Below are 23,612 nucleotides of genomic sequence, written 5' to 3' on the forward strand. Positions count from 1 at the left end.
ATATCACCATGGCAAGATAATAAAGACCCAAACCAAATGCACTCAATCGAGAAAAAAAGTCAAATAGTGTTTAAATAGTTCAAACATTATTGTAGTTTTTTGTGATTTTAATTAAAACGTTATTCCACATGTTGGTCAGAATTTCCTGAAGTTTGATAACAGTCAAAAACAGCAGTTTGGATTAGCACAAGGTAATGTCACACAAAGAATTACATCATCTTGTGTGAAGGAAGTAGCCATCTTGTTGGATTCATGTCTAAAATGCGTAAAGAAGCACGCAAACCACTTATATTGCATAATAAAACACTTATTTCCGCTTAGTAATGATTTGTTTCAACACTAACTTAATAACGTATATCCAGTACACCTACACTAATACACATCACAGTCAATCTACGCATGAAATAAGCTATTGCTGCCAGGCATAATGTATGACCAAGTATTGCTCATCCAGCAGTTTTATTGTATAGGACGTCGAAACGTCGATTGTTTACAATAAAACTGCTGGATGAGCAATACTTGGTCATCAATCTACGCATATTTATTGGTTATTACACACTCGAATACATGCGTCCTATTTATCTACAAATCATATCTGCAAAAATCGCTATACAAATGCCTAAAACAAAATTTATCGTTTTTTCCATTTTTCCACTCTCTCCCCATTGCCCGCAATGCATTTTTGGGGCTTCCTTTTCAGCCGCCATTACGCTTCAATTTGCTTCAACCGTGACGGCCAGTAGCGCAATCCAGGGTTTATAGAGATCAGTGGTTTGTTCAAACCTGTTTCCATTTGGTTTCTTTTTTTAATTGTAGTTCAGCGATAACGTCATCACTTTTTCTTCCTGACACATCACATTTAACCAGCAGTGATAAGTAAGTATAGACCTAACAAACAAAATTTGCAATTAAGTGATTACCATGTTAAACACGTTTTGTTAGCCATTAAGCACGACATTTGCAAGTTTGCAGCAAACCTAAAAAAAGTTTTTTTTAGTGATAATTGTGCTATTGATAACCTTGCCGATAAAGTCGCAAAGAATGTGCAAAAAATTATTTCGAAAGCACAACACACACCAGAAATGAACCCAGTTTTTTTCGAAAGCCAATAACTTAATTGTATTTCTCAATGACTTCGAAGACTTTGAGATGGTCTCAGAATCAGACTGCCACTTGCTACATTGCAGAACTTGCAAGGAGTTTATTTGCACCAGGCCACCCACGCTTGGAGCAGGACAGCCATCGGGGAGCAAATCAGGATCTCTCGCGAAAGGCTTGTCCATCACACCAGAAGTGAATGGGCAAAATGAGACCTGGTATCACCAAAGAACACTATACAGAGGAAGGCTAACTCATTGTGACGTTTCAATTCGTCACGCTTGACCAAGGCTGGATAGAAAGCGGGAAAATGGCTGGAGTAGGTAGCAAAGACTACACTTTTTGATAAACATTTGGATCATAGACATCGATAAGAATGAAATCTTAAATTTACCCGAGGAAGTTATAAGGGACCTATTGTTCGAAAATATGGACAGTGAAATTGATGTTCTAGCTGACGCCGGCTTTTCTGTACAGCAAAGTGTATCGAGCACTGAGACATCTACATTTCCAGCTCAATTCATTGCAGAAATGAATCTAAAATTGAAGTTGTCGAACGCAGGTTTGGAGTTGGTGGGTAGTTTGCTTAAAACATTTGCACAAACCAACAACAAGGATGAAATTGTAAGCAAGTTTCCTTTATTGTGCCTCAACGCCAAACAGTATTTTTCTGATGTTGATCTTACCAACGGTTCTGCGTCTTTTAAATATCATCACAAAAATTGTTCATCAAACCAAAGAACCAGTCACAATGTGCTCATATGGACAAATAAAGGCATTTGAAAACGACACCATTGAATATATTGGAGGGTTTTTAATTCGGAAAACATTGGCAAAATTCCCAGCCTTGTCTGAAGCCATAGGGTGTATTTGTGCGTCAGAACCACATGGCAGTCTAATCAAAACAATGGAAACATTTACTGGCTGTTTGAAATATCCTTCGGATGAACTTCTTCTCTTTTCACAACATGCTTACTTAAAAATAACAAGACAGACTAATGGAAAGCCAACTGCCATTAACTTTAACAGTGCTACAGAGCAAACAATATGTGATGTAAAATTTATGAATTTTCAAAGTTTAATTCAGGACATGTCTGATGAGGAACCTGCAAGTGTCTGTTGCAATATATTGTGAAACTTTTTGTTAGAGTTTTGTCGCATGCATTCGCAAAAAAGTTGTTTGAAAAACTATATGTTGGATCAAATGCTCGATCTAAGGGTCTCAGAGGTGATTTAAAAAGGAAATAAACATACATGTATAATGTGTTATTTATGTAATTTGATTATGTTGATGTTTCTGTTTTGCAGGTTCGTGTTGTGTTTTTTTTGTATTTTATTTGTATTTCTACTCTTCTGCTGTGAACATGTAGCAACATAGCAATATTTTCACACACACACACATCAGACAGGACAGTGCTATGGTACCATTTCTTAACTTGTTGTAATGTATTAACGATTTTTTTAGTTACAAGAAAGATGCACGCTTCTTTTTTTCAATTGGCTCTTCTGAGACTGTGGTCCATGCATTCTTTTTGCCAAAAGTTGTGTTCCCACCTTTTACGTGTTTAATTATTTTTCTTTGTGTGATGTGCTGTATTCCAAATGATGCCTGAAAGATATCTGGGTTTTGTGACCTTCGTCCAAGCTGTCGCTATAATAAAAACATTTCATTAATAATAATATAGTGCTTGTACAGGTTTGGGAAGCGAAAGTCGTGCATAAATTTAGACTGGGCACATACCAGGTTGCCAAAAAATGCTTCCAAGTTGTCCTGGGTGAAAGTATGTAGACAGACATATGATATGTCATGTCTCTGCAAAAGTTGCCTACATAATTATATAAAATTATTTGTTGTGAACTGCAGCAAGCAATCGCTTGTCTTCTCCTTTGTGGTTTTGTTCCACACGATTCTAAAAAAATGAACCAGAAACGAATTCTGAAAAGTGAACATTCAATGACTGCAACACTGTATGTAAATATCATACCTTCCATGTCATAAGTTTTTTAACAAACGTTTGCAGAAAGACAAGTCTTGGATCATCAACAGATCGAATTGGACACTTGATGGTGCAATTCATTATGTCAAACCATGTAAGCAAAAGAAACATAAAGATGAAATATACATGATCTTCTTTTGCTTCAGAAGAGTGAACATCTGAAACATACTCTGCAAAAAGAAGAACAAACTGTGAAGTGCCTGATGCTCCCTTAATGGTCTCCAAGCACTTTCCAACTTTCCAGCTTAGCGTTTCCCTTGCAAGACCCACTTTCATCTGTAGAAAGTTTAAAAATCAACCAGAGCCCATAAATTGGTAAGAGTATTCACGTTTATAAACTCTTAGGTTACATTACATTTATATGTACATAATGTACATGTACATCTATTCTTGACATATGTTAGATTTGTTTAAATGCAACACAATGTGTAAAAGTACACTGTACTTTACTGAAGGGATTTAATTTGACGTGTGCTCTGGTCAATCGTGTTCTGCTTAATATGGAGCTTTTTTGTTCCTCCTCATATAACTTTACAATATGAGTCCACAGAATGTCACCTTCCCCTGCGCCCATGTTCATGTAGCGAGCACCACCAGGCTTTGATGAAAATAATGAATTCCGTGCAGTCTGAAAACAAAAAAAGGTATGTTAGTTTTTTTTATCTTTACTACAAACCAAATAGCAACTTACTTTTAGTAAATGTGAGGGGTCTGAACACATAAATATTTGTCGACTTTGTGAAAATGGGTTTAGTGCAACAAATGGTTTGTCCAGTGGAACACTTTTTAGGCCATTCAGCAAGAGAAAACATTTTCGGTTGGTGGAATTTCCATCCGCCACAAGTGCATGAATTTCAATACCGATCTTTTCCAATTCAAACAGCACTTGCCAAAACATAAGTGCCAATTCATTTGCTGGTGTGGCACGGGTGGGAAACCAAGCGATTGGCAAAGAAATTTCTCTTTTCACAGTTCGGACATAAAACACTAACCAAAAAAAGATTTAAACTTACCAAGAATATGTAAGGCTAATTTGGTTGCATCTGGTTCACCCCAATCAACAAATCCTATCAACTTGCCTTCATGCACCACCAAGTTTTCACGTACTTTTCAAACATATTTGATTAGTAATGGCATCAGACACAATTGAATACAATTTTGCACTTACTTTTCATTTCATCCATTGTTATGTATCCTGGAAGGGTTTTATATTGCTGCATAACATTCTTTACTTGTTTAATAGCTTGTGTATTTAAACCTGGCTGAGGGGAAATCTGATTTCTAAAGATAAGAGAAAATACAAATATGTTACTATCCATATTTTGTTATTCTGTCTTGTATTAACTTTTACCTGTAACTTTTTATTGTAGCTGATGAAGGTAAAACCAAAACATTGCTATTTTTTATATGTTCATAGGCCGCAGGAGAACGGCAATACAATTCAATGCACCATCTTATCACATCAGGGTGATATCTCCTAGCATTGGAAGGCACATCAGAATTTCGGATTTGTTGCTTCAAAAACAACTGTTGCCACTCATTTAAAGATCTCGACTCATTTTCAAGCTGCAAATTTTTCAATATTCAACATTGCAATAATTTGTATTTTATGTGTATTGAACAACAATATTTGAAGAACTTCACATGGATTTTAAGCAACACATGCAGAATACAAAACAATTTCATCAAGTTGAGTTTATTTAACTTGGTGAAAAAACTGCCACAGAATTGTAGTAAAATGATCACCAAACCGGTAATTGCTGTCCAACCTATAAACATTATATAGTGCAAAACAGTGGGTGGCACAACTGGTGGATAATGGCTGAATGCACTGCAGCTATGTTCTACAAATTACCCATTTGGTGTCCTGACCTGCCTGTTGGTTGTACTTTTTACAGTCTGTACAGACTACATCTCCACTACTTGCTAACATAACAATATGGAATTGTTAAATGCCATGTAAACTCGTTGTTAAGTACACTGTATATTTACAACTATTCTGCAGTTGTTGGTCCTGTAAATGTGCTCTGATATTATATTTGTCCCATTCCATTTTAATATTGGATGAGTATTTAAAATTTGGTCATCAATTGGACTTACTCCTCTGCACAAAGACAAAGCTTCCACACTTTCTGAAAATTCGAGCCCAGTTGCATGTCTTTTAGTTATACTAAGTAGACTAACAATATTTGCTCACTTAAAAAGCAGTGTAAAGTTGAAAACTTTGGATCTTCTATATTGTCTCCACTGCCATTAATGTAATCCCAGCCATACAAAGATATTCTAGAAACCTTTATGGTTTCATCTATAACCACTCTAAAACGTGAATAATAATAGTTCCAATGGGTTAAATTTCAGTTGCAGAAAACTATATTACTAATAATTACCTTAATTTTGGAACCAAGTAATTTTCTTCCTTCATTTCACACACACGGCTATTTTTTTGCTGATAAAATATCCCAATTTTCTGCATGTATTAGAATCAATAAATACACCAGAAAGTGGGAATTACAACATTTGTAACCTTTCATTGCATTTCCAAGTTTTGTAGCAGACTGCATAATTTGGTTAATGGTTGCATGGTAAATTTTCTTTGCAGGTGCTAATTTTGTTGGAGCTTTCCTTGCCTTTACACCAGGTGTAACTTTCTTTGGCAGGTTGAGAGAAGGCTTAGATCCACATTTCAATGATACTCGTTTCATACCTGTGACTATTATATCTTCTTTATGAAAATGGTTCTCACAAATAGCAGCTCTACAAAACGCGAAATAAAATTGAATGCCTAATGTATTTAAGGCGACATTTATAATAAGTCACACACAAACTTACGTTTCTTTATGGAGCATATGTTTAATGATATCTCCGGATTGAGCGTCCCTCATCGAAAGCATGAAGTTGGTGAGACATTGCCGGTGGTCGCGATCTTCTTGTGTTTTTGCAAATTCTGGGCGACGTACAGTAAAAAATGCAGGACATTTTACTTTGTTCAACTTGGCGTATTTAACCGACCAACTGCATCCTGGCACCGCACAGTGAGTAACTCCCATTTTATCATTTAAGTTGTTACTTTGTATTGTCGTCTGTAAAACTGTTTGCTCGTCCTTGACAAATTTCGTAAGACTCATTCATGCGTGGCGAGAACAATGAGTTGGCCTTCCTGTGTATAGTGTTCTTTGGTATCACCAAAGGCGAGACTTCTTCAGCACGCCAGCGGCAAAATGCACCCAAAAAGTTTAATAAAGTCTGAAATTTCTGTCCGACCACAGGTCAATCAGTTACAAACAGCAATTGGCATTATTGCAGCCCTTTATTAAAAGAAAGAATATTGGTACTATATGTGGCAGGAGCAGTTATTGGGGAGTTCGGGTACTCTCGAAAACTCTTTCCAGATATGGCGGCTGTGGCGGTCGCTTACATTAAACCAGTGCTTCCCAACCTTTTCCAGCTCGCGGCCCACTTCAAAAAAATTTTTTTGGGGGCGGACCACCGTTTAATATTGCGACAAAACCACAATGGAAAAATAAGTAAAATTGAGACATTATGTTAATGTGAAGCCTGAGCTTACTGATTCGATATGATGAGATCACTACTACTTTCTGGGATTTTTTTGTTTTTCTTTACTTTCCTTGCTTCATCCATTTTGTAGCTACGCAAAGACCAAATAAAGCTAACAAAGACAGTTATAGCATCAAGATTATACAACTAGTACAAGTACTGTTGTGACGCAACAATTGCACTTTGTCTGTGTAATAAAGCTTTGTTTAACGTGAAATCTTATACGGCTTTCATAGAGTAATATTACATTATTGAGAAAAATGGTAAAATTGAAAGTACGTTCGCACATACTGTGAAACTTTTATTTTACTTCCATATTGATATGGTAATAGTTTCAAAAGCTTTGCGGCCCACCAGAAAGTTTGTCGCGGCCCACCGGTTGGGAAGCGCTGCATTAAACAAAAATCTAGCTTCTTTGTCAAACCCTCTTCCAAATACGATATTTCCTCCACACTTTTACGTGTCAAACGATAAATCGACCAATCATCGGGAGACAAATCAAGTCACCTTGCTCTGTCCTGTTGTGAATGGTCGGCGGCAAGGCTGGAAGCTCTATAGCTACGTGCCTGCAGTTATTTGCCAAATGTATAAATTTATTGCGAATATTGAAACAAATCAAATTTCATCTAAAGCTTGCCCGTTACTGGCGCAGCATTTGTCATCAATCGCCAAAATGCAGTATGACGTTTGCGAGTTGGTGGAGGGTTGGTTGATCGTTGGCGAAGTCCAACCAGGAAAGCCAGTTAATTGAGAAGCTCGGGATGTTTTCTGGATCTTTCGACTTTGGCGAAAAATGTGGTTGTTAGCTGTTGTCCACCTTCACTACAACTGCTTTCAAAATGTTTTTGTGTAAAAAAAGGGTCGGAGACAATCACCCAGTCAACAAGCGATACCTGGCTGCTGTTGGCATCGACCAATTTACAAAAGTCGTCGAATTCGTTTGTCAGTTGCCACACGTAAAATCAGCCTTAATGGAAGTCGTTTTGGGAAGTTTGTTTCTGACCCATTTAAATTTGTTTTTTACCACTATGATAATCCATCCCAACAAACACAAGACACCGTGCAGTCCAAGTTCGCCATTCTTCCTACGATATTTGTTGAGTTTTCGTCCATCGACCCTTCCTCTTGTTCTTTAACTGACGGTTTCAAAGTTACGTTCGGAGATGGCAGGACAATTTTTTTCTCTCAATGAGAAAAAAACTAATCAACTGTATGTACACATACTCCCAATTTTATACTGTTATTGGGCGAGAATTTTGTTTTTGATACAATGTATGCCAAAACTGGAACAGAGGTTACTGAGTCGTTTTACTGAGTGATGGAGAAACAGGAAATGGACGGTAGACAAAGTTTTGAAGTTCTTCGCGAGCAATAGAACAATTATCGACTGGTCGCTCCCCCACACTGTTCAATGTGTTGAAGCTTTGGCAGAAATAGCCACGATGTATATTAAAGGCAACAAGGAACATGCTGTTAGAAAACACCATGTTCCTGTTCTAGAACAAAAGCGTTCTCGAAACATCGGTGGTCCGTCAAAAGTGGTTGCGCGTCTTAAAGGACGAGCCCAAACTGCTCTTTTGGTTTAATAAAACGTTTTTTTTCTTTTCATTCGTTTTCTTTGTACTTTTTCACCTTTACTTCCTTATCTGTCGTTTAGATTCGACACTGCTTGGTAGTTTATGGCATGAATTATTCCTCAATGCAAATTATTTAACAGATAATAAACACAATGAATCGTTATGAAAATACAAAAACTGTAAACAACGGATTTGTCTGTTACTTTGGACTTAAATCAATTTTTTTGGCTACTTTTGTAAGATAATAAGAGTAACAGAGAGTGATGATGGGTCTAGAAATAATTCATTAACATTTGTAAAACAATACGTAAATCATCAAAAAATTCGCGCAGTGCCTTGTGAAAACGTCAATGAACTGACATCAAAAGTGATGTCTGGTCGTGTTTGCGTGGTAAGCCATAATAACTGTCTAATTCTAAACTTTCTGTGTCTAAAGTAGTAAGACTTTGAAATCTCTCCATCTTTCTATCCTGGTTGACAGGGATTTGTTGCAGACTTGTGACATAATCATTTTGGGCAACATTGAACGAACGTGATGTATCATTAACTTCCAAACCAGCATAGTTGAAATGTTGTTCATATTTTTTACCTGAGATTACAGTATTTTCAAAACTCTTTGCACCAGCCCACAATTCCTGTAATGCTGCATCACCACCATGCCACAAAAGCAATACATGGTCCAAGGTGCTCATTTTACCATGTTGTGATAACACAAAGCTTTTATAGTATATAGCAGGGGTGGCCAGACCTGCTTCATGTTCGAGCCGCATATCACAAAACTTAGTTTAAAAAGAGCCGCAAGACAAAAAATCAAAAACGAATTTATTCACGCCAAATAAAGTCGACGCCAGGGCTTCCCAAAGTGGGGGTCGCGACACCGGAAGGGGTCGCTTAACAAACTTGAGAGGTCGCAGAGAGCTGTACCAATTTTTGCAAAAAGTACTCACTACACTGGCGCAGAGTACGGGGGTGTGGGGGTGCCGCACACTCCCGGCCTTTACCTTCGTATAACGTCAAAATCGCATCTTTGTTCAAGTTACGCCGGTTTTATAACGTTTTCAGCCAAGCGCAAACGCGGTTGTTGTGACGCCATTGATCGAACAGACGTCGGTTGGAACGCAACAATTGCAATTGTTTTGAAATACACAGGCATTTTAATGCAGTAAGATAGAGTAGACTAACGTTTAAGTGTTGTTTGGCGCAATAACTTTCTCTAATAAATAATAATCAATAAATTTACGATTTCCAAGCAGCGTTTAATATCCGTTTGCAAAGCACTGCAACGACCCAATGTTGGTCCAATGTGACCTCAGTTTAGGCGTCAACGAAACATGATTTGAAACATGAACTGCTTTTACTTTTTTTCCGCCCTAACAAATTACCTAAAACCAAAATCGTTGTTAAAATTGCCGATTCGGCAAATCGTCCTTTACTAACGTGCGTATGTTCTCGACGGACAGCAAACGTTCAAACCACACAAAGAATATGTGACAAGTGGCTATTTGCAAAACAATGTGTCAGAAACTAAGGCTAAAGCACGTAAAAGTTATCGGCGTTTGAACGTATAAAGTAGTAGTCTCCGAGTACCGGTAAGTTGTTTCTAGTTTTTGGTCGAATTAGGCGTTTTAATAAATATAACAAACGTATTTTTTGCACTGTTTGTCATGTTATCCGTGAAGGGTCGCGAAAAATTTAAAGAGATTTAAAAGGGGTCGCAATCAAAAAAGTTTGGGAAGCCCTGGTCTACGCTATCAAATAATGATTGTTTTGTGGTGATGCTGTGTGTCTCCGCCTGGGCTCCAAGGTGTTTGAAATTAGGCTGATATGATGGGAACGTTTCTGTGTTTAGCTTCGTAATGACGTTTCAAGTTACATTAAGCGAAGCTGGACAGATAATACACACAGGTTTACCTCCATTCTTAATGAATGCAAACTCCTCCTCCCATTCTGTTTTAAAAGTTATATTTTCCTGTTTGTTTCTTTTTTTGCAGTTATTTGTCAGCAACGTGTTTTTGGCTAAACTTTGCAGTCATTGCATGTGCAACATTAAAGAGCCGCAATCAAAGGCTCAAAGAGCCGCATGCGGCTCGAGAGCCGCAGATTGGCCACCCCTGGTATATAGGGGACATGATTTTTGCTGAATCAGGAATAAAGCGGTGGTAAAAATTAATCATACCCGCAAACTGCTGCAGACCTTTGATGGTTGTTGGGCGTGGGAACTCTTGGATAGCTTTTACTTTATCGGGAAGTGGTTTTACCCCCTGTTTTGATACCCTATGTTCCAAAAAATCAATTTCTGATATGCCGAATTTGCATTTGCCCACGTTAATAACCAAACCATGGATGGTAAGCTGTTCGAAAAGTTGCCTCAGGTGCGTAAGGTGCTCAGCAACCGATGTGTTGGCCACGAGGATATCATCCAAATATACGAAAACGAAATCCAAAGGTTGACAGACAGTGTCCATTAGTCGCTGGAAAGCTTGAGCCGAATTTTTGAGGCCGAATGGCATACGGAGAAATTCAAACAGTCCAAACGGAGTTACAACCGCCGTTTTTGCAATGTCTGCTGGTGCCATGGGAACTTGGTGATACCCACGCACAAGGTCGATCTTTGAAAAAACGTTGCGCCTCGCTAAACGAGCAGAAACATCCTGAACATGAGGAATCGCGTATCGATCGGGCAGTGTAGCTGCGTTCAAGCGTCGATAATCACCACATGGTCTCCAGTCTCCCGAAGCTTTCGGGACCATGTGCAATGGAGATGACATCGGGCTGGAGGATCGTCGTATAATTCCAAGTTTTAACATATGGTCAAACTCCTTGTTAGCAACCGCCAGTTTCTCAGGAGGCAATCTCCTGGCCTTGGAATGTACAGGTGGGCCACTGGTGATGATGAAGTGCTCCACACCGTGTGTGGGAAATGCTTCACAGAAATGAGGAGGTGTAATTTGCGGAAATTCGCCCAATAGACGAGTGTATTCAGAGACACTGCTGGCTAGTGCGTTTAACTGTGGTGCTGATTGTTCCATCTTGCCCATAGCATTACTAAAAAACGTATGGGCGTTGACAAGGCGTCTGTGTTTGATGTCTACCAACAACGCGTGTGCCCGCAGGAAATCCGCTCCCAGCAAAGGCTTCAAATCATCAGCGAGAATAAACGGCTATTTAAATTTTCCCACAGGCAGATCCAATGAAACACAGCGCGTTCCATAGGTGCGGATCTCACTGCCGTTTGCAGCAAGTAAAGTTTTGCCTGGGTTCATGCGGCGTTCGCGTCCCGAGGGAGGAAAAACACTGACCTCAGCGCCAGTATCGACAAGAAAACTGTGACCAGAAGTGCGGTCAAACACGTGGAAAAGGCTGCTTGCTGTACCGGCCAACGCAGCAGCTAGCGCCGGTCGGCTTCCTCGTTTCCCGCTTGCCAAGAACATGGAGGGCGGCATGTTCTAGCTTTCATACCAAATCGATCATGGTAAAAACACATTCCGCTTCCATCTGGCTTATTAGGTTTGTTTTGTCACATCCGTGGCTTAAAATTAAAACCAGAATCATAGCGTCCGGCACGCTACAAAATCATAGCGCCTGGCACGCAACAAAACATCAGCGGTCTGAGCCATAACTCGATAGTCGGAAAATTTCTGGGCAGCAAGTCCCGTTCGTACATACGTTGGCATGAGTTGCAGAAACAGTTCTTCGAACAAAAAACACTCTTTCTGTTCACCCAATAAAATTAGCATGTCATCCATCAACGCTGATGGCATTTTGTCGCCTAAAGGAGGCATCTGAAGTAGGCGTTGTGCTCGTTGCGACTTTGTCGAAGTAAACATGGAGAGCAAACGTTCTTTAAGACCTACATACTTGTTGTCTTCCGGCGGATTGTTAAAAAGGTCAATTAATCGACCTGCCGTGTCCTGATCCAACACCGACAGAACGTAATAGTATTTCGTGATGTCCGCGGTGATATTCTTAAAGCAAATTGTGCCTCTGCTTGTTGAAACCATACTTTAGGCTGAGCTGGCCAAAAGGTTGAACAAGTTGATAGAATGATGCGAGAGCCACAACACCGCACATAAAAAGACAACACGAGACAATAAAGAAAAAGGTTCGTTTTTCGTCCTATACATGTAGGGAATTACAGGGTCGCTACAATACCATGATTTGAAAGCGCCAACCAATCCAAAATCACATTTGTTAAGCTTCCATAAAACTTATTTTGAACATCTGGATTCTGTTGGTGGGTTTATGTATATTTCTCGTTTTAGTATTTCCCCTTGGAGGAAGACAGTCTTAATGTCTATTGACCTTAACTCCCATTGAAGCCACAACGAATTTGGACATGTAGACGAGTCCTTAAAAATCACGATCATTTTCGGTTTTGCTTCGGATATATCTCCAGTACCTGTTTTATTCAGAGAGAGAACCTATCCGACTGTCATTCAATTTTGATTGCAGTTTGTGCATTTCAGTGTACACCATGTTTTCGTTCCAACTCCTTAACTCATCTAACTTGGCATCATCAAATGAAACATCATGGGCGGCTTTACAAGCCTGAAGCAATTTTAGTTTGACCATAGATAACTTACTATGGATACCATGGATGAGCGCTTCTGGTTGGTTCTTGAGAAGTGATAACTGTTGCTGCTACCAGACGACGTATTTCTAATGTTTCGAATCGCATTACATACGTCGGCTGTGCATAATCTTGTGACAAAAGAACCTAGTGACCCTCGGGACATTGTTTGTATTTAGAAATAACCAATTTGTGAGTTATTACCTCAATAAAAGATTGTAATGGCTAGTAGCAGCACAACAAACGACTTTGCAAATGAAATTCATGAAGAACTTATGGTAGTGTTGTTATTGGAAGGTGACTTTGAAGAATGTGCAAGTAACATGCAGAAAAGTGCAATTAAATTTAATCCTCTTTTCGAAAGCATTCTTGAAAAAATCAACCGGGATGTTAGTTTTTCGGAGAGTGGTTTGAAAAACGTGTCCAAATGGATACGGCTTTTTCACAGCAACAAAATTGAAAATGAAATCATTTCCTTTTATCCTCATGTGTGCTTGAAAAGTGCATCATTTTTTCATCTATCACTCAAAGTGTGGCCTCCCAAGTACATTTTGGAGGTTATGAAATGCATTGTAACGCAGGACCCTGGATTAAATGAAAAAACCCACATAGAATCAGATGTAGCATTGCAAACAAAGGAAAACGACATCCTGGAGTACATTGGTGGATATACATTAGGCAAGGCAATAAAAAAATTTACCATTGATCCAATTCTTACAAAGCTACAAGTTACGTAGAGCGTGAAATTTCATACTATATTCCCTACTAAATTCCTTGATGTATTGACGCATTGAACTGTGAAGCAGGGTTTCTTTGTGACGAAAGAGGTTTAGTATGACGCAATGAATCTGTTATTACGACAAATCCTTAAAGTCAGTTTTTGTAATAAGCTACTAGTTGTGTTGACAGTAGCACTGTAGCGAGGGCGGTAAAAGTTTGACTACTTTTTGTTTGATATTTACGAGCCTTTGGTTACTAACGACTAAAGTTACTAAGGTAAAGTTAGTTGGTAAAGTTTAGTAACATGTCAAAACGAAAGTATAGCCCCGATTATATAAAGTACGGGTTCATAGCTATCGAGCACAGAGGAGAGTTACTGCCGCAGTGTGTAGTATGCATGAAGACTCTTGCTAATGCAGCAATGAAACCAAGTCTGCTCAAACGCCATCTGGAGACAAATCATGCTAGCAACAAGGACCGAGATGCCAGTTACTTTCAGCGACTTGGCGAAAATGTTAAGCGGCAACGCTTGGACAAAACTGACACTATTTACCAGAGGAAAAGGGGCATTGTTAAAGCGTCGTATGAAGTCTCCCTCCTGGTGGCTAAAAACATGAAGGCGCATACAATTGCAGAGTCTCTCATAATGCCAGCAGCGAAGATCTTGGTTAGGCAAGTGATCGGAGAGGAAGCGGTTGCAAAGCTTGATAGTGTGGACCTATCTAACAACACTGTGAAGAATCGAATAGAGGAGATGTCAGTCGATATCGCTGACCAAGTAATTGCAGGAGTTAAATCCTCAAAGTTTGGGTTTTCAATTCAACTGGACGAGTCAACGGACGTAACCAACTGCTGTCAGTTACTTGTTTATGTTCGTTTTACGCAAGATCATTCTGTCAAGACGGAGCTACTTATGAGCCAGGATGTTCCCAGTACAACAAGAGGAAAGGATATTTCAACATTGTTAACGATTTTTTCAGACTGAATGAATTGGACTGGGGAAAGTTGGTTGGATACACAACAGACGGGGCTCCGTCTATGCTTGGCCGAAAATCGGGGTTTACGGCCCATGTAAAAGCTGTGGCTCCCCACACCGTTATTGTGCATTGCTTCATTCATAGATTTGCCCTTTGCGCTAACGTGGCTCCCACCCAATATGTTATCATGGTTGCAGCGAGTTATCAAGACCGTAAATTTTGTTAAGTCGTCAGCCCTGAATCCTCGGTTGTTCAAGCGTCTCTGTGAAGATTTAAGCTCCGATCACACTTGTCTTCTTTACTATACGGAAGTGCGCTGGCTCTCCCGAGGTAATGCAACAAGGCGTCTGTTCGAACTGCTTCAATTTTGCAAGGAGAAGAATCACGATTTTAAACAGATTTGGAGAGTGAAGAATTTATTTTGAGGTTGGCCTACTTAGCAGATATTTTTGAAGTCCTTAACAACTTTAACCTGTGGTTGCAAGGGCCCAACTGAACTGTAACAGAATTCATCTCAAAGCTTAGAGCGTTTGTTCGGAAGCTGGACCTCTGGATTAAGAATGTTGAGAACAAAAGCTACGGAATGTTCGAAGTCACGGATACCTTCGAGAACAAACCTAACGACGAAATTTCCAAAGAAATTGTCTGTCATCTTTCACAACTCAAGACTGAATTGATGCATTACTTCCCGGACTTTGCATGCTGTGCTTACTCCGCGAACCCGTTCTTCGTTGATCCACTTCATGTACCTGTGGGAACCGGGGAACAAGAGGAGCTAATAGACATTCAAGCTGATGAGACAGCAAAAGCGAAGCACAAGGAATGTTGTCCTCTAAACTTCTGGCTGAGTATGGTGTCATCGTATCCTACGCTAGCCAGTCACGCTGTTCCCCAGTTATTAATTTTTCCGTCTACGTGGGAGTGCGAGCAGGGGTTTTCTGCTATTATGACAATTAAATCGAAGAAACTGAACCGTCTTGTTGCGTCTGGACATGACTTTCGATGCGCTGTCAGCAAAGTGATTCCTCGTATCGACCAACTGGTCGAAAAAAACAACTTCATCCGTCTCATTAAAATTGTCTTGTGGTTTTGTTAATTTTGACTTGAGGGTTTTAATTATCTCATTCAATGGTATTCATTAAACATTTTGCCTATCATTTTTTATTGGTGAATTCTGGAGTTATCTAATAATTATAGTAGGTGGTACGAGAACGCTGCATGAACAAAAAAATGTGAAATAATTAGGTTGATATGGCGTGATGCTCAACACATCTCAAAACGTGCAAAATTTTGGTACAGCCATATTTTACCTTTTTGTACATTAATGTGTAATTTAACTACTTGAATTTTTCAAAGGTCAAAATTTTGTCAAAAAAAAGTTTTTTAAAGTCAAAATTTTCAATTTGTAGGTCAAAATTTTTCGTTTTTTAGGTCAAAAAATAATTGCCCTAGTGATGAGTTTGTAACGAGTTTTGTAAAACAGCTTGTCATTCCAACTGGATTAAATTATACAGTCATTTTTGATCTTATTTCTTATGTTATTAATTTATTGGTCAAAGTTTTGTCCCATGTTTTTGGAAAGAATCTTTTTCAAAAATTTATTTAAAACAAAGTAAACAAGAGAACAATTGGTTTGCGTGGTGAGTTTTTGTTTTAATAAGATCTGTGTCACATTATCAATTATTTTTATTGTAAATCTCTCATGCTAAATACATGCCGATTCAAGTCAGTAGAATACAATTTCGTTATTGTTTGTTGAATGTAAACTATGTAATGTTGGTTTATTTTAACATTTCAAAAATCGGTGTGGATATAGAAAAATTTTTCATTAAAAAAAAACACCAAGATTTTTGTACATAAAAAAACATGACTCTGCTTTTTAGTAATTGGCTCTTCGCATACAGATGTCCATGGATTTTTTGAACCATGGGAACGTGTTGTGTTGGTACCTTGCAGCTTTTTAATTTTTTTTGCTGTGTCAAATGTTGTGTGCCATAACTCACTTGATCAGTGTCAGGATTTTTCGATCGATGACCTAACTGGCGCTAAAAAGTAATCAACATGTTAAAAACCTAAATCAGATAAGGTATTTTTTCCCTTACAAGATTTCCAAAACATCTTCTGTAAAAGAGTGCAGACAAACATAGTCCATTGACCTTAGCAGGCTTTTTGAAAGACAAATTAAATTTCTGGTTGTAAAAATCAAACCTTCCAATGTTGGCTTTGTCATTTTTTTTAATTCATTATCCTCAGTTTCAATCTAAAAATAAAAATGTTAAAATACAAAGTAACTGCCATATTAGGTTCTAAAAACTTACTTTCCAGGTAAGAAGTGTTTTAATGAAAGTTTCTTCTAACCATATCAACCTTTCATCATTTTCAGATTTAATTGGGCACTTAGTTGAACAATTCACAATATCAAACCATCTATGAAATCTCTGTGGTCAGTTTAAATTAAAAAATATATGTAGCTTTTAACAAAACAAACTTTGCAAACAGTAGCACATATTTTGATGTTCCACTTGTTCCCACCCTCCAGCTCAAAACGTCACGTGCTAAATTAACTTTCATCTAAAAATAAGATTTATCATGCTAACTTTTACCAAGGTTTCAAATAAAATAAAACTGACCTTGCTGTAAGGCAGGGGCTTCTCCAGTCGGCGGGCCTGATATGGGAAAATGAAGTACTTGGCGGGCCGGATTCCTGAATCGATACATTAATCGCGTATTTATCCAATGATTTAAAACGGATTTTTGACCACCTAAACCAGGGGTGGGGAACCTTTTCGTTTATAAAAGCTACCTAACGATTTATCGACACTCGTGTAGGCCGCATAGACTATTTCCCAGGCCAAGGGCAGTGAGGTTCAAACTTTTTGACTTACACAATGGTCGTTTTGCTATTTCCTCGTAGTTTGTAGGACTTACGGTCCCAGCTAATTAAAATTCCTCACTACATTTTCATCTTCACTACAACATTCAGGATTTATTTAACCTAGAAATTGCTGAACCTGGAGTTTTTGGTAGTCCTAACTATGGAAATCGCTTTATGTACCACTATGGGACCACATGGGTCTTGTTTGAAAACCGCTGCCCTGGAACTAATCAAAAAATAATCTGCAATAAAGTCAAAAATACGTTTCTGTCTATTTTTTTCAGCGCCTGGTGCAGTCGGTTATATCAACATCTTAAAAATGTATTTTGCCATCGAAGGCCGCACTTAGTGCCCTGAAAGACCGCATGTGGCCTTTAGGCCGCAGGTTCCCCACCCCTGCCTGAACTAGGCTATACGTGTGGAAACAAAGAAAACCGTTAAAGTAGGACACACACAAGGTTGGTAGTTATGTCGTAACAATGGACGTATGGTGCAATGGTAACAACGGCTGGAAATTTTTTTGCTATTGGGGAGCGTTACTGTGCGTTACAACTGTAATTTGACGTAGTAAGCAAGTAATGGGGGATTGCGGCAGACTGTGGCCGCGGGCCACATTATCATGTAAGACCGGAAACTGTCCGCGGGCCGCTCAAAATCCCGTCGCGGGCCGGATCCGGCCCGCGGGCCGTATGTTGCCCACCCCTGACATTTAGCCATCCTGCCCAACACACTTAGTCAGTAAAATTCATAATTGACGACACATCGTTTGATGCGATGGTGCAATCCTTGATGGTGTGTTATTGTCAAATACTGCACACTGCCCATTTAGCGACAACGTAAATGGGGTGATATCATTGCCGATATGCAATGGATCGAACTAAAATTTTGTACATAAGTTTGAATTTAATTACTCTGATTTTTAGGTATTTTAATCTGATACATATTAAACTTCATTTGTCTTTCAAAAATAATAATGTTCTCTGCAAGTATTAAGATCGGTTCCGCTTGAACGCGACCAGTAAGATCTCGTTTGCTGTCACGATGTACCCTACACAAATCCTAAACATTTTTCGCTATCGAGTTTGCGAGCGCATGCGCAGTGATACTGACCGGCAGAATAACATCCGGTTGTTTCAAAAGATGATCTTTTTTCTGAAATAATTTTACGTTTACGGATTTAAGAGTAAAAATTTGGGTGCGTATTATACATGGGTACAGGCTTTTTTCCAGCATCGACATGCCATTTTTAGGGTGCGTATTATGCACGGGGGCGCACTATACTTGGAAAATTACGGTATGCTAAAAACTGCGGTAAACTTATGAAAGCATTGTTGTTTGATAACTGTAGGTTAGATGGCTGTTACCGAATTGACTTTTTCTAATCAGATAACTAGCTACCGAAGCTAAACAAAAACTGCCCAAAGCAATTTAAATTGCTTCATTGCTGGAGTAACGGCTAAAAAGTAATTGGTTTATTATTTGCAGTGTGTTCCACAGACGACAAGAAACAAATGCATATGCCGAGACGGTACCGAACCTGTTTAGGTTTGTCTGTTTTCCTTTCATTGGTCCTAATGTGCATGTGGAACTTTTCGCCTTTCATATCCAACATTGCACCAAAACAAACGAATAACAATGATGTTGCTAGGAAACGCAACGATTCAAAGGTAAGAGGAATTTTAAGTGTAGCGACAGATATTTTGACCCTGATGTACATTATTGCACCATTTATTCCTTACCTGTAGGTACGTGTCTCAACACTTAACATTTTACTGATTTCTTTTCTCATTTTTTGTGCGAAATGACAACAGAACGTAAATGATGTTCTGTGTTTGAACGAAAATAAGTTTTCGTTTCCATATCCTTATAGGCAAGGGATTCTCAGCCTGTGGTACAAGCAGCTTTTTGCAATTCTGCCACACAACTAAACATCTGATTTTCATCTGATGCAAAATTGTAACAAATGTTAGTACGATTTAAAATTAGACGCTTTCTAGTCCTTCCTGCTATGTGCATCGACTGAACGGCATTTATTTGTGCGAAGTCATGGATCTAGTTTTCGATCAAACAAACCTCCCAAATAGCTGCCTTTCTCAACTGAACGGTCCTGGGACTGAGCAAACTCGTGCGTAGTGGGACTGAGCAAACTCATGACACGTAGGAAATTCTTTTAGATTTAATGTATTTCTGGTTGTATAAATATGCCCAACTAGTGAAGAAGAATATGCCTTTCTTCATACCCCACTCCTATTTAAGTTAAGTTTAGGTGCTACGCTGCCACAGGAAGGTAATTTTGCGTTTAATCAAGCTTACACTTCTTATTGTTTTAATAGCACCAAGTTTTCGCACCTATCTCTGAGTCGATGCCGAAAGAAATTACCAACATAACTCAAATGTTGAGAAAAAAGGAATACAAATGTGAGAAGCCTGTTTTCAAGTTCGTGTTTTTGAAGACTCACAAAACTGGTTCCACAACTATACAGGCTTTACTTTATAAGTTTGTTAGGAAACATCGTCTAACGGAGGTAAGACTCTAGATTTGCATAAAAAGTTGGGGTCCAGGTTTTGAAGTTTGTTTGATACAATGTTTATTCATTGATGTTACCATACGTTATAAATCGTGTAATAGCAGACTCGCCGTGCAGTTTTTTAAGAAAAAGTAAACAAAATCTGACAGGTTGTGTGGTCAACTGTGCCAGAAAAATAAAATAAGACCGATTTATATGTAAACTTTAGGAATTTATTTGAACACCTACTTTTATGCACTTTCTACTGCTGAAGGTTCGTTATGTATAAATGATCCCCAGTATGTTTACTCGTAACAAACTTGAGTGCGGTATACTCTCCTGGCAAAACTAACCTTCGCTTATCAAGCCTCATAGGTCGATAGGTCTGCAAACTTTGGTATATTATGGATTGTAGCAATCAAGTATCTCAACGGTACTGGGCAGATTGATGTGAAGGCTCCGCATACATGTCTGGGGGGACAGAAAACATTAACCTTTTTCCTGCCGTGGTTCCTTAAATGGAACGTACTTTTGAAAGTTGCGTAAAAGTCTTGATTTAATTCGAAATTTGATTTTTGTCACCTGCGTGTGCTGAACTAGTCCAGTTTCATTCGAGAGTCTGATAGACAACTTTTAATCTTCCTTATAGTGTTAAAAGTTTGAATTTGTAAACTAGGTAAAATCACTTTTTTTCTAATGTACATTTTGAGGCCTGAAATAACCAAATAGCAATCTGACTGGGGGATTTGACAGCAGGATATTCTTCAGCATCCACAAAGGTTTGTATGTACTCAATATTTGAATATGATTTACTGCTAAAAAAATTTGAAATGAAGAATATTAAAAATATGTTCCATTTATAAAACATTGGTGGTTCACCATCAAAAAAATGCAATATGATTACTTTTATAATTAATATATGTTGCGCTATTTTATCAATACCAGTTGTTGCTAGAACTGTTTTGCTTCAGCCAAAGAATATGTGTTGTATATGTTTTACTCAATTTATTTTTTAGAACATGGATCCTCAAACATTTTATGGAAGAAAGACAACAAAAGTTTCAACAATGGCTGAGGCATGTGAAGTAATTGCACAATCATCAGATGCCACAGCTGTTGTCATACTTCCTCCTGCTGCAGGAGATGCAGGAGACCAAGATAGTGATGTTGAAGATGTTCCTGAAGACTTTGAAGAACTGTATGAACCGGCTGGTGAACTTGAAGTAGAACAAGATGTTGAAAGTGATTCTGAAAATGAAATGCTGCCACTTCAAAAGAAACGAAAACAAGAAAGTAGTGTAGTTTGGAAAAAGCGTGTTACATTTAGTAAACCTATGAAGATTGGAACTTCTGTTATTGATGAAAAACTTGATGAACTAGAAGAAAAGACACCTTATGAAATCTGGAAGTCAATATTTACGACAGAAATGTTGCAGCATTTAGTCCATCAAACTAACCTTTATGCTAACAGGGATAAAAATGCTGCAAATTTCAAAGTGTGAAATGCTAAAATTTTTAGGCATTATCTTGTTGTCTGGATATCATACTGTACCTGAAGAGCAACATTATTGGTCAACTCAACCTGATTTGCATGTAGAATTTGTTGCTAAAGCTATGAGCAGAAATAGGTATCTTGAAATAAAAAATACTTACATTTTGCTGATAATTTCAATCTTACTTCTGGGAATAAGATGAGTAAAGTTTCTCCCCTATATGACATGATAAATAAAAATATCACACAATTTGGAGTTTTTCACAGTTTACTTAGCATTGATGAGTCAATGGTGCCATACTATGGACGTCACAGTGCCAAAATGTTTATCAGAGGAAAACCAATTCGCTTTGGCTACAAGATTTGGTGTATTTGTGGCAGCGACGGTTTTCCATATCACATGAAAATCTATCAAGGAAAAGAGGATAACTCAGAAAACCTGCCTCTTGGTACTAGAGTAGTCAACAGCATGGTAGATGTTATAATGTCAAATTCAGATATTTCCTGCCACCAACTATACTTCGATAATTTCTTTACCAGCTATAATCTACTGTCTGAACTTAGAAAAAAAAGGTGTCAGAGCAAGTGGGACAGTAAGAGAAAATAGAACCGCAAATGCAAACAAAACAATGATCAGCCATAAAAATCTCAAAAAAGAGGAAAGGGGAACTTTTGATTATTGCTCTGATGGAAAAATTTATGTTGCAAAGTGGCATGACAATGCAATTGTAACAATGGCAAGCAACTGGGAAAATCATGAGCCACTTCACAAGGCAAGACGTTGAGTAAAAGGAGGAGTAAAACATGTTCCACAACCACATCTCATACACTCATACAATAAAGGGATGGGAGGTGTCGATCTTATGGATAGACTTGCAGAATCTTACCGTCCATCTATACGGGGTAAAAAGTGGTATTGGGCTCTGTTTATAAATGTAATCAATATATCTGTGATAGCAGCATGGAGACTACACTGTAAAATCAGTCAAGAAAAAATGTCCCATTTGCAATTTCGGAGACAAATCACACTTTGTTTGTTAAAAGCATGTCAGGAGCGCGTACGAGGGCCACAGTTGGCTGGCATATTAGTACGGCTCCATGCGGAAAGGGGAAAGTCCTGTTTTGCAAATTATCATCATCAATAAGAACATGTGACTTCAAATCCTTTTTTCTTTATGTTTTTGTTTGCTTTACAAGGTTATATTTGTACTTTTGTTTATTTTACCAGTGTTTATTACTATTTTGTTGTTGTTTTAGTTTATATTTGTTTCATAAAGTTGTGAGTGTGTTTTTGTTTATTTATTTAACTGTTTGTATTTATTTTTGCAGCGAAACTTTAAGAAATGATACTGTTTGTGTTATAATTTAGTTTGTGTTTGTTAGAAAAGGTTATAATTGTAATCAATTGTTTATTTGTTTCAGCGCCCAAGCATAATCATAGGTCAGGTGACATGTAGGTAAACGTGTGAAATAAGGGTGGAAACAAAAAGGGTGCAGCTGGAACCACAATTGGCTATTTTTTAAAAGCTGACCCTATCTATTTGATGGTGAATTTTTAGTACAAATTGTAAACACAAGAAGAAAAAATATAAAGTAAGCACTGCGTGACAACCGTTTTAAATGCATCGAGTAAATAATAAACATGAACACATGTGAAAATACGACAATAACAGTAGTTCAGTTTGCATTTCTTCAGGCAGTAATCGCACACCTGTCTGGAGGGATAATTAGGAAGCGGTAATTGGGTTGCGTAAGTAATCAAGACCATAACACCCCGTGGAATGTAAATAATGCACCACGTGGTGTGGTGCATGCCAAATGAACAGCTAATCTTGGGAATTTATAGAGTGACAGTCATGACTCATGTATATGTTTCCAGTATTAAAGATTTGCTGTTATTCATGAAAGCTTTTAATCCAGTTTTTTTGTTAGTTAATTTGTTGGGTAGTTTATTCCAAACTGTGGTGCACTTGTATCTGAGTGTATTTTGGGCTCGGCTTGAAGAAACTTGGGGAACGAAAAATTTTTGTGTTGTGGCGCCTCTTGTTGCATGTTTATGTATTAATGAAGTGAAAGTGAAAAAGTTGTCGAAAGCCGGAGGCAGTCTTTTGTGTACGAACTGAAACGCAAATTTTGCCAATTCCATGTTGTGCATGTCATGTAATTTGAGAATGTTAGTTTTTTTGTACAACTTGTTAATTGAGGTTCGAAGAGGGCTGTTGGTCATGATTTTTAAAATTCTAT

The 23,612-nt window shown here is 38.2% G+C and overlaps 3 protein-coding genes and 3 pseudogenes across 4 annotated transcripts; 3 read left to right on the forward strand and 3 right to left on the reverse strand.

The window, feature by feature from the left end:
* The window catches only part of LOC145219640 (uncharacterized), a 225,974-nt pseudogene that overhangs the window by 144,564 nt on the left and 57,798 nt on the right, over positions 1 to 23,612 (reverse strand).
* Positions 3,225 to 5,517, reverse strand: LOC145218052 (uncharacterized; annotated as a pseudogene). The gene is made up of 8 exons (XR_013857539.1): positions 5,483 to 5,517; positions 5,293 to 5,411; positions 4,951 to 5,021; positions 4,447 to 4,661; positions 4,264 to 4,376; positions 3,787 to 4,201; positions 3,541 to 3,723; positions 3,225 to 3,371 (listed from the first exon to the last, which is right to left on the reverse strand). The product of XR_013857539.1 is annotated as an uncharacterized LOC145218052 (transcript).
* On the reverse strand, positions 5,531 to 6,154 carry LOC145218053 (uncharacterized). Its single transcript, XM_080085442.1, has 2 exons — positions 5,925 to 6,154; positions 5,531 to 5,849 (listed from the first exon to the last, which is right to left on the reverse strand). Exons 1-2 carry the CDS (start codon positions 6,140 to 6,142, stop codon positions 5,531 to 5,533), a joined length of 537 nt encoding a protein of 178 aa, XP_079941568.1. The 5' UTR covers positions 6,143 to 6,154.
* On the forward strand, positions 13,822 to 14,502 carry LOC145218054 (zinc finger BED domain-containing protein 5-like). Its single transcript, XM_080085443.1, has one exon. The coding sequence runs from the start codon at positions 13,822 to 13,824 to the stop codon at positions 14,500 to 14,502; it is 681 nt and encodes a 226-aa protein (XP_079941569.1).
* Positions 14,965 to 15,840, forward strand: LOC145220383 (protein FAM200A-like; annotated as a pseudogene).
* Positions 20,570 to 21,378, forward strand: LOC145218055 (uncharacterized). Its single transcript, XM_080085444.1, has 2 exons — positions 20,570 to 20,655; positions 20,893 to 21,378. The coding sequence occupies exon 2, from the start codon at positions 20,896 to 20,898 to the stop codon at positions 21,376 to 21,378; it is 483 nt and encodes a 160-aa protein (XP_079941570.1). The 5' UTR covers positions 20,570 to 20,655; positions 20,893 to 20,895.

The sequence above is a fragment of the Phallusia mammillata genome, chromosome 3 (assembly GCF_965637545.1).
Source record: "Phallusia mammillata chromosome 3, kaPhaMamm4.hap1.1, whole genome shotgun sequence".
Classification (NCBI taxonomy): domain Eukaryota; kingdom Metazoa; phylum Chordata; class Ascidiacea; order Phlebobranchia; family Ascidiidae; genus Phallusia; species Phallusia mammillata.

Coding starts and splice junctions, on each gene's coding strand:
- LOC145218053 (XM_080085442.1), bottom strand. CDS start 6,142: ATGGGAGTTACTCACTGTGCGGTGCCAGGATGCAGTTGGTCGGTTAAA. Junction 5,850..5,924: donor CATATGCTCCATAAAGAAAC/GTAAGTTTGTGT, acceptor CGCGTTTTGTAG/AGCTGCTATTTGTGAGAACC.
- LOC145218054 (XM_080085443.1), top strand. CDS start 13,822: ATGTCAAAACGAAAGTATAGCCCCGATTATATAAAGTACGGGTTCATA.
- LOC145218055 (XM_080085444.1), top strand. CDS start 20,896: ATGGATCCTCAAACATTTTATGGAAGAAAGACAACAAAAGTTTCAACA.